The sequence below is a fragment of the Clupea harengus genome, chromosome 1 (assembly GCF_900700415.2).
Source record: "Clupea harengus chromosome 1, Ch_v2.0.2, whole genome shotgun sequence".
NCBI classification, from domain to species: domain Eukaryota; kingdom Metazoa; phylum Chordata; class Actinopteri; order Clupeiformes; family Clupeidae; genus Clupea; species Clupea harengus.
The window spans coordinates 19,962,325-19,972,324 of NC_045152.1; the positions used below are offsets into that span (position 1 = coordinate 19,962,325).

Genomic DNA, 10,000 nt, shown 5'->3' on the forward strand with positions numbered 1-10,000 from the left:
CTCCATGGTAATGGGTCTGGTTCAGTAATGGCATTGTATTTGTGGCCCCAGAGCACCATGTCAGGCTCTTACAAGCAACGTCAATCGTGCCTTAGTTTGTAACCTGCAGGGTTTCTGTGTACTTGTCTTGACACAGGTTTATGTATATCCCAAAGTGTATGTATGTGTGTGTGTGTGCCTGTGTGTGTGTGTGTGCCTGTGTGTGTGTGTGTGTGTTTGTTTGTTTGTCTACGTGTGTGTGTATGTGTGTCTGTGGGTGCGCGCCATGGCGTTTCTGGTCATTGCTGAGTACAAATGATGCTATTAGTGGCACACTGAGGGTCATCTATCAGTGGCCGCCTGGCTCGGCATATCCAGACCACAGTGCGTGTGTGTGTGTGTGTGTGTGTGTGTGTGTGTATGTGTGTGTGTGTGTGTGTGCGTGTGTGTGTGTGTGTGTGTGTGTGTGTGTGTGTGTGTGTGTGTGTGTGTTTATGTGTTTGTCTGCATCCGTCTCTGTTTGTGGGTGTGCGGGTGTCCTTGGGTCTCCCAGCCTCGGCGTGTCTGTGGGTGGTGCATGACTTTGGGTTTGTTAATGGGAAGATTAATGGCGGAGTCACAGATAAGACAACACACCAAAGCCGAGTCACCAGAGGGAGACAATGTAAGAGTCTTGTGATGCTTCCAAAGACCAGGTTATTTCCTCTGCATTGTGCAGCAATACTCCTCTATTACGCTCTCTGATAACAATGCATTGTGGGAGCCCATTTCTGTAATTCTGGGACGGACCAGCAATTAAGTTCTGCCCACGACCGCATGGTATCTGCTCATGAAGAATGGATGGATGTCACTGTGTTTGTAACATTTGTTTTCTCCATGGTTTCTGTGTAATGCTCTCTCCATCTCTGTCCTCCTGATCTCTCTGTTTCCCCTTTTCTCTCTCCGTCAGAGTCGCAGTCCGAGGCACTCTCAGTCCACCCAGTCGGGCCTGGCAGAGCAGGCCAGTAAGCTGTCCTTCGCCTCGGCCGAGAACCTGGAGAGCATGTCGGAGGCCGACCTGCCCATGGGCTTCAGCCGCTCCAGCCGCTTCCGCCAGAGCCTGCCGCTCTCGCGCTCCGCCAGTCAGTCCAAGCTCCGCTCACCTGGTAAGGATACACACACACACATACACACCCACCCATGCCTAACACACCTGTGCACACAGCTTCAGGGTCACCCATGCCTAACACACCTGTGCACACAGCTTCAGGGTCACCCATGCCAACACACACCTGTGCAGACCAGTCTGCTCACATCTGCTCACTCCAGTGGTTCTCTGAGCACATCTGCCACTCCTATACGCTGCCTGCCTGTGGAATCAAGACTGCCTTAGTGAAGCCACAGGAACACCTGTACGGATAACAAATTCAGATGTGTGTCACACTCACATTAATACACACACACACACACACACATACACACACACACACACACACACACACACACACACACACACACACACACCGAACACAGACACACACAGACCCCCTGACAAAGGCTGGCTGGCATATGGAGCACAGGGTGGAATATTGATACAGATTACACAGATTACAAGGTTATACACACTCGTCCCTCACTCACACACACACACACACACACACACACACACACACACACACACACACACACACACACACACACACACACACACACACACACACACACACACACACACACACACACACACACACACACACACACCTAGAGACACAAATCAATGCATCCAGACCTTCTCCAAACACAAACACACACACACACACACATAGAGATATGTACCCATTCCACACGCCCCATATACATGCCATTATTCGTTCAGGCAACCTTTTGAGATATGAGAGTTTCAGTCAGCCATCCCAAGTGGCTTTCCCTTTGTGAATCACTGTAAAGTGAACTCAGCAGCACACAACAGCTCCCTGAAGTCTTCAAAGACATCTAAAAGAGACCGTTTAGGGAGGCTGTCTGCTTTCCTGACTGTGACTGTCTGGGTCACTCAACACTATCTTCAGCATTTTTAAATGTGATGTTACCTGTCACAGACCAAGCCGACAAGGAGCCTTCCCCCAGCTCTCATGAAGAAAAGCAGCTCACTGAAAGTTTCCCCTGTACTTTGATATAGAAGGCTGAGCTAAACATTTTCCTTAAGTTTTTTATGATCTCTCTCTCTCTCTCTCTCTCTCTCTCTATATCTCTTTCTCTCTCTCTCACTCTCTTGGTGGCTACTTCCATACTGAGAATGGTGTGTGGAGGAGCTAAGCTGATAAGTGCAGGTGGCAGACACCGACCTGCCTGCTCAGGCTTCTCAGCTCAGCTGTTCCCCTACTGGGGGGGGGGGGTCAAGGGGGTTGCCGTGGTGATGAGCTCAGCAGTCTGGTAGAGATGGAACAGAAACAGAGCTGCCAGTGAAGGATGGGGCCGGAGAGAGGAAAGCAGCGCAAGAGAGAGAGAGAAAGAGAGAGACAGAGAGAGAGAGATAGAGAGAGAGAGAGAGATAGAGAGAGATCAAGAGAGGAGGCTAAAACACAAGCAGCCGTCCATCACCGCTCCATTCTGTACATGTCCTCACCTCATCGATCGCTGTGTCTCTATCCATGTCTTTCTCTGTGTATCCACCTTTCTTCTCCTTCTATCTCTCTGTGTCCATCTGTCTGTGAAGCTCTCAGACACCTTCTTCAACTTCTCCCTCTGCGTTTGTCATTTCACATTTTTATGACATTATTAACAAAAACAACACTATGATCCTTTTTAACCAAAGTTTCCTTTTTCTCCCCCTTTTCTCTCTCCCTCCCTCCCTCCCTCCCTCCATCCATATCTCCACAGGCGTGCTCTTCCTGCAGTTTGGCGACGAGACGAGGCGGGTGCACATCACGCACGAGCTGACCAGCATGGAGACGCTGCACGCCCTCATTGTGCACATGTTCCCGCAGAAGCTGACGGCGGGCATGCTCAAGTCGCCCAACACGGCCATCCTCATCAAGGACGAGGCCCGAAACGTCTTCTACGAGCTGGAGGACGTGCGCGACATCCAGGACCGCAGCATCATCAAGATCTTCCGCAAGGAGCCCATCTACGCCTCCTACCCGGCCTCACACCTCGCCAACGGGGACCTGCGGGTGAGGAGGCGCCGATGGGGCTGTTGAGGGTGGGGTTTAAGGAAGTGGGGGTTATACTGTAGGAGGTGCTGAGGTGTATATTAGGAGGACTGATGAAGGTAAAGGGGGCAGATTTATGTTCTGTGTGGTTTAGTTGTCAGGTAGTTGTGAAAGTAGTGGGCCTTTGGGTGCTGTGTAAGACTAAGGCTGGCAGATTGTATAGTTGAAGGAAGGACCTTCCCCCACCAGGCACAAACAGCACACCTTTATGAAGAGAGTGATAAATGGAGTGTGTTTGGAGGGTGTGGATGTGTGGACTGTTATTCGCTGCTGCCTGCGGGCTCTCTCCACTCCTCGTCATTTATTGGCTCATTGGCGTCCCAGTTGAGGCATAAAACTTCACCCAATCAGCCAGTCATTTCCCTGCCTCCCCCCTGGGGCCCGGGGTGCAGTGGCCTTAATTCTTCGCTGTTTATGATCCGTTAACCTTCCACAGACCCACTGTGTCTCCAGCCACTACGTCTCTTTAGCCCCACCGAGCTCAATGTGCCCCTTGTTAGATGGAGACAGCCACACTTTACTCACATTGATATTGTAACCTGTGGTCTTTCTCTCTCTCTCTCTCTCTCTCTCTCTCTGATGGTGACACTTGGCCTGTATACCAGCCATCACACATAATTAACTATTAGATCACTGGTCTACAAATGAATCAGTTCAGTCAGGAAGCTTTAAATGGAGCTGCTGATTGGTCTTCTGGGCGTTTGACCCAATCAGCTTCTTACACCCCAAATGCGACTTCGGGACTGCAAGGTAGAAGCAGTGCTCCCTCCTCCTCCTCAGCTTCACCTGTCTAGATCAGTTGAGGTTTTCTGATGTCAGATGTTTTCTGAAGCAGGTATACTTCCGCGGGCACGGCTTCTCACAATGCGGACAAGGACGTGCGCATGGCTGTCTCCAAAGTATACTCGTTTTTCTGCTGTTGCATCACATCAGCTCAGTGCTCAATGACAGTGTTTTAAATAAGATCTCTACGCGGTGTGAATCTACAACAAAGACTGGCATAACGGTTTACTCCTCTATCTAAATAGCAATCGCTACCTAACTTTGGTAATCTAATCAGCTATGATTCGCTGAAGCAGGACATAAACGAAACTCTCACTTTATCAGTGGGTCTCCCGTAGTTTTATTCCCAGGGAGTTTAATTTTCACATGCTAATGAAATATATATACGGCGAGTCACTTTGCATAACAAGGTCTGCTAAATGAATAAATAGCATAAATAGATCTTGTTTTCTCTTGACCCTGAACCAGCGCTTGAAAACTTGCACAGTGGACACACATTTTGGTGCCAGGTGGACTGTGCTGATGAGGAAGTTTGCGTAATGCGTACCACGTGCAGACCGTGTCTCCAGGAGTATACTTGCCGCCAGTTCACCCCTAGGTTGGCGGCAGCTGCATCTATCAGCAGAATAAGCTTAAGCAGATCTAGTCGGCCAAGACCAAACATACTACAATGTCATTTACAAGGGGCAATAGTGCTAGTTAAATCCCGACTCCACCACACCAAGTGTTGAAGTGTCCTTGAACAAGACACAGAACCCCCAACCAAGTTTCCTGACTGGGCTGTACCCAGTATGCATCCTGTTATGAAATGCGTGGGGGTGTCAGGCTGCCCTGCTGCTTAGAGCGGTGGCGTATCCATCATTTAACACACATCTCACAAACAGTGATCACAAACTCTCATGAATTCCAATGGGTGTTTTTGGAAGACTGATCGTGGCCGAAGTGAAGTCCGCCGGTTGGACGGTGTAGCACAGAGCGTGGCTCCATTCAATCTGCCCAGGAGGATGTGTGGAGGACTGTGCGGCTTAATAAGTGGTTCAATAAACATCGGGTTATGAGTTCAGCTCTCAGAGGCTTGCTTGGCTCCACTGCGCTCCGTGCCTTTCTGGACGACGGTTGTTTACCGCCGATGCCTAAAGCTTCAAAGCAACAGCTCTCGATTCGGCAGGAGTCCCGAGATTGTTTCACTTTGAAACACAATCATGTTCGAGGTTCGCTTTGTTGAGCAACTGTTTCCTCCTCTTCCACTGGGTTCCTTTTTATTCTGAGCGACAGGGCTTCTTCTTGTTCTCGCATTCCTGAGTCTGTCCCACCTCTTCCTTGGAGTGGAGTTATGCACTAATGAGCCGCATTTTGCATGCTGATGTGCGCCCGCGCATGTGTGTGTGTGTGTGTGTGTGTATGTATTGGGAGGGGTTGTGTGTGAAATGCATTTGCAATGTTTCAGCTATGCTTGTCAGTCACACTGAAGAGAGGAGATGACAGGGGCAGAGAAGAGAGGGGTTACTGATAAGACCGTGGGGAGAAGACCAGAATGAACGAGTGGCAAAGACTGAAAGAGTAGGATTAGCAGAGGAAAGCTGATAAAAAGTGTGCAGAGATGTATTCAAGACTGACAAAGAGCCATACACACTTTAAGGGCCCTCAGTCTTTCAGGATCAAAATGTACCTCTCTCCAAAGAGAGAGAAACGAGAGAGAGAGAGAAAGAGAGAGCAGACATCTTGAAAGAGTATGAGCTGCAGTAATGAACAGAGAGAAAGGCAGAGAGAGAGGGAGAGAGAGAGAGAGAGAGAGGGAGAAAGAGCAGACAATATGAAAGAGTATGAGCTGCAGTAATGAACAGAGAGAAAGGGAGAGAGAGAAAGAGAGAGAGGGAGGGAGGGATCATGGCTTAGATGACGATGGGGTGACTGAAAGAGAAGAGATGTGCAGGGAGCAGAGTGAACGTGTAATCCTGTGTTCTGCCGGAGGTTCAGTTAGACGGGAGGGGGGGGGGGGGGGGGGGGGGGGGGCACTGAGATCTGCGGAGTTGAGTTACAGCAGGATGAAAAGAAAGTGAGGGAAAGAGAGAGATGGAGGGAGGAGAAAGGCGGGGGGAAAAGTGGAGGACAAAAGAACTGGAGTGTCAGTTTCTGTCGTTCAGAGTCCCTATGTGCATTACTCAGCAAAAGTCTGTTCATTTCTCTGTCTCTTTCTCTCTCTCTGTTTCGTCCATTTCTGTCTCTCCCTGTCTGAGTGCCTCAGTAACACCCAGAATCTTCCCCAAAGTTTACCCTACTGTGAGCTTCTTTAGTTAGGACTCCATAGGAACGTTGTGTCTTAGATCCTGCTTTAAGCATTCTAATGTACTGAAAGTATTATTCTTTTCTGACCGTGTATATTTGTGTGTGGCTTGGGAGGCCAGGCAGGGATGTGTGGGTGTGTTTTGTAACACTATGCATTTGTCAGCACAAGTAAGATGCAAAAGTTAACTTCTGACTATGTTTCATAACTGTGTGTGTGTGTGTGTGTGTGTGTGTGTGTGTGTGTGTGTGTGTGTGTGTGCTCTCTTTTCTGCTCTGTGTCACAGAGAGAGATGGTGTACTCATCCCGCGAGTCCTCACCCACGCGCCGTCTGAACACGCTCCCCTCCTCCTCCTCCGCCTCTCCCCCCTCCAACTCCCCGGCCCGCTCCCGCCTCTCCTACAGTGGCACCACGGGCCGCCCGCCCTCCTTCCCCCCGCACCCGCACGGCCACCACGGCGCACAGCACCCCCACCCCCACGGCCACCACGGCCCCCAGGCCGCCAACGCCGCCCCGGGCCTGTCCCACTCGCCCAGCGCCATCCTGGAGCGCCGCGACGTCAAGCCGGACGAGGAGATGTCGGCCAAGAGCCTGGTGCTGCTGAGGAACGAGGGCCTCTACGCCGACCCCTACAGCCTGGTGCACGAGGGCCGCCTGAGCATCGCCTCCACCCAGTCCCTGGCCACGCTGTCGGGGCCACTGGACCCGCTGGGCCCCGGGCTGTACCGGCGCGGGTCCATGCGCTCTCTCAGCACCTACTCGGCCGCCGGCCTGCAGGGCGGCGACGTGGAGGACTCGCTGTACCGGCCCGGCGCAGGCCTCTACACGGACACCTACGCCACGCTGGGCTTCCGGCTGCCTCCGTCCTCGCCGCAGAAGCTGGCGTCGGCGGGGGACGGGTCGGCGATGAGGGACCGGGACGTGTTCTCCAGCCCGCCCAGCCGCGCCTCCCCCGTCCGCCAGAGCTTCCGCAAAGACTCGTCCTCCTCCGTGTTCGTGGAGAGCCCCAAGTCCAGACCCAGCTCCAGCTCGGAGCCGCTCAGCCTGCACAGCGCCAACTCTCCGCAGCCCGAGGGCGAGACACGGTGTGTGTGTGTTTCTGTGTGTGTGTGTGTGTGTGTGTGTGTGTGTGTGTGTGTGTGTTTATGTGTGTGGCTCCACCTGTCTGGGAGCTTTTCACATGTGTGTTAGTGTGTGTGTGTGTTTATATGCCAGTAGATGTGTATGTGTCTGTGTGTGTGTGTGTTTATGTGTGTACACGTCCGTGTATGTGTGTCCGCTTGTTTGGGCAGAGTATGGGCATCTCACCATATCTTTCTATATACCTCATGATGTATTTTTCTGTATGCTTGTTTTTCACTACTGCAGTGAACACGTGTCTTTGTGTAAATGTGTGTAATATTGTAGGGATCGTATGGAGGCCATGGAGAAGCAGATTGCCAGTTTAACTGGTCTGGTGCAGAGTGTGTTGACCAGAGGTCCGGACAGCGACAGCACGTAAGCCTGCTAGGAAAAACACACTGGCGTCCTGTTAGTGCTCCAGTATCTCAGTTCCACTCTATTACTATTCTACTTCTCCGGTGCAGGCTCTTATAGTTCTTATAACATCATTATTCTTGCGCTAGGTTAATGTAGACTGATTTACTGTTATAGCCTACTATGTTGATCTATGTATAAGAGACTGTTGGTAACCTAGCTATGTGATCAATCCTATAAAAATCGAGCCAAGAGTTTTTTTTCCCTGACAATCCCAAAAGTCCAGTGTTACTACTGTGAATGCAGTGCTCAAGTCCAGTATTACTATTGTGAATGCAGTGCTCAAGTCCAGTATTACGACTCTGATGATGTGTGATAGTCCAGTGTTTGCTATCTCTAGCTGAAGCTGTCCATGTAGTGTTAGTCCCCTGGCTATTCAAGACTGGCCCAGTCATAATAGTCTTACGGTTGGAGTATAGTCCAGGGTTTGTGGGCTAAAAAGAGTACTAATAGTAGGAGGATGCTAAAATAGTATTATAGTTCAGTGTTAGCTGACAGTTGTTGATCCATTGTTGTCCATTGTGGATAGTCTATTGGTATAGTCCAGTTTTAGTCTAGTGTTATTCAAGCTGTAGTAGGCTAGCAGGCAAGCTGTTAGTGCTCTTGCTATAGTAGTCTATTTTTTATATGCCAGTATTTGTCTAGTCTAGTATTAGTGCTCTGGCCGTAGTAGTATAGTCCAGTGTTAGTACTCTGGCCGTAGTAGTATAGTCCAGTGTTAGTACTCTGGCTGTATGATCCCCAGGTGCGGCCTGCTGCGTCTCTGCATGATGGCGGGCTGCCCTCCGGACCAAGGGGTGGAGTTTTCACGGCCCTTCCCTTTCTCTTCCAGCGAGAAGACCGAATCAGCCAGCGACGGCTCAGCCACAGGAAGTGAGTCACACCTGTGTTCTCTGACTCCCCTGACCCCACCCCCTGACCTTTCCACCACGCACTGCCACTCCAGGCCAGGCCCCTGGAACCCAGTCACTGAGTCCCCCCCCCCCCCGCCGCCGCCCCCCCCAGTCTCATGGGCTTTACTGTGGCATGCTGGGAACTCCAACCCAATGCTCCTCTGTACCCCCACTGCAGTCAGAGGGCCAGCAGATGGAGGACTGGCAGTTTGTTGCACTCAGCCTCTTCTCCTCTTCCCTCTTCTCCTCTTCCCCTTCCCTTTTTCCTTCTTCCTCTGCTTCTCCCTTTTCTCCGTGCTCTGGTTTTGATCGCACCTCTGTCTTCAATTAGTTGTCCAGTGGCCTGGCCTGGCCTCCAAGGTACAGTAGATTAGCACACTATCAGTGATCAGTGTCTTTGGTGGTCTGTTGAGCTCCTCCCTGAACCAGCTGTGCAGACTCCTCCTTTCCTTTCTTGTGGACTAAAGAGACCTTTCCCCTCCCTTAACAAAATCCTTTTGATTTTCCTTTTGATAATTCAGTTCTCTCTTAATATAATCTTCTTATTTATCTACTCCTGTATTGCAGCTCGCCGTACTAAGAGGAAAGGTAGCTCTCAAATCTCAGCCACTGTCTGATATATTGTTCTAAAGTTTTTTTCTTTGTGTGTTTGCTTTTGTGTGTATGTGTGTGTTGTGAATGTGAGTGTGTCTGTGTGTGTGTGTGTGTGTGTGTGTGTGTGTGTTTCTGCGTGTAACCTTGATGGAGAGGTGTTGTGTCTTCCTGAATGACTTCTTTCCGATATTCAGGATGACATAGTACTCCTCCCCCTCACTGGCTTTTTTACGGGTCTTCTATCTTTCACCTGCTGCTCAGTGTCAGTGGGACCAGGCTTCTGTTCACTGGCACAACCTCCTCTTCCCTCACAGCAACCTGGACCCACTCTCCGTCACATGGCTGTGCATTAGACATGCTGTTCAACCCGTCACTGTAGACACACTGCCTCAGGGCGCTTTCCTGCTATTAGTGTTTGATGTTATTAATATTATTATTATTATTATTATTATTATTTTGACAAATGCATGTTGCTGTGAACAGCTTAGACAGGCTGAGCTTGCCCTGTCCCTGTAGAGGAAGCCTCCGTACCAGTGGAGCTGTGTTTCACCTCTGCAGGGAATTTTCCATGAGGCTGAAGTCTGTTGGGGTGTGCCGCCACGGTTGTGTGAAGAATCTGAACACTTGCAAATGTTTTCAGCATGAGTGTTTTCTTTCTGTTTTCTATGTGTGTGTGTGTGTGTGTGTGTGTGTGTGTGTGTGTGTGTGTGTGTGTGTGTGTAAGAGTGTGAGAGAAAGAGAG

The 10,000-nt window shown here is 50.4% G+C and overlaps 1 protein-coding gene across 3 annotated transcripts in view; it reads left to right on the top strand.

Moving 5' to 3' along the window:
• Positions 1 to 10,000, top strand: part of si:ch211-278a6.1 (SRC kinase signaling inhibitor 1) — a 119,672-nt gene that overhangs the window by 90,228 nt on the left and 19,444 nt on the right. The window contains exons 4-9 of one of the 3 annotated variants that reach the window (XM_042707947.1): positions 929 to 1,124; positions 2,836 to 3,128; positions 6,521 to 7,320; positions 7,643 to 7,732; positions 8,517 to 8,644; positions 9,232 to 9,252. In XM_042707947.1, coding sequence (XP_042563881.1) covers positions 929 to 1,124; positions 2,836 to 3,128; positions 6,521 to 7,320; positions 7,643 to 7,732; positions 8,517 to 8,644; positions 9,232 to 9,252 — 1,528 coding nt within the window. The remainder of the gene's footprint in view (positions 1 to 928; positions 1,125 to 2,835; positions 3,129 to 6,520; positions 7,321 to 7,642; positions 7,733 to 8,516; positions 8,645 to 9,231; positions 9,253 to 10,000) is intronic. The other 2 variants (XM_031570587.2, XM_031570594.2) reach the window with 2 other exon arrangements.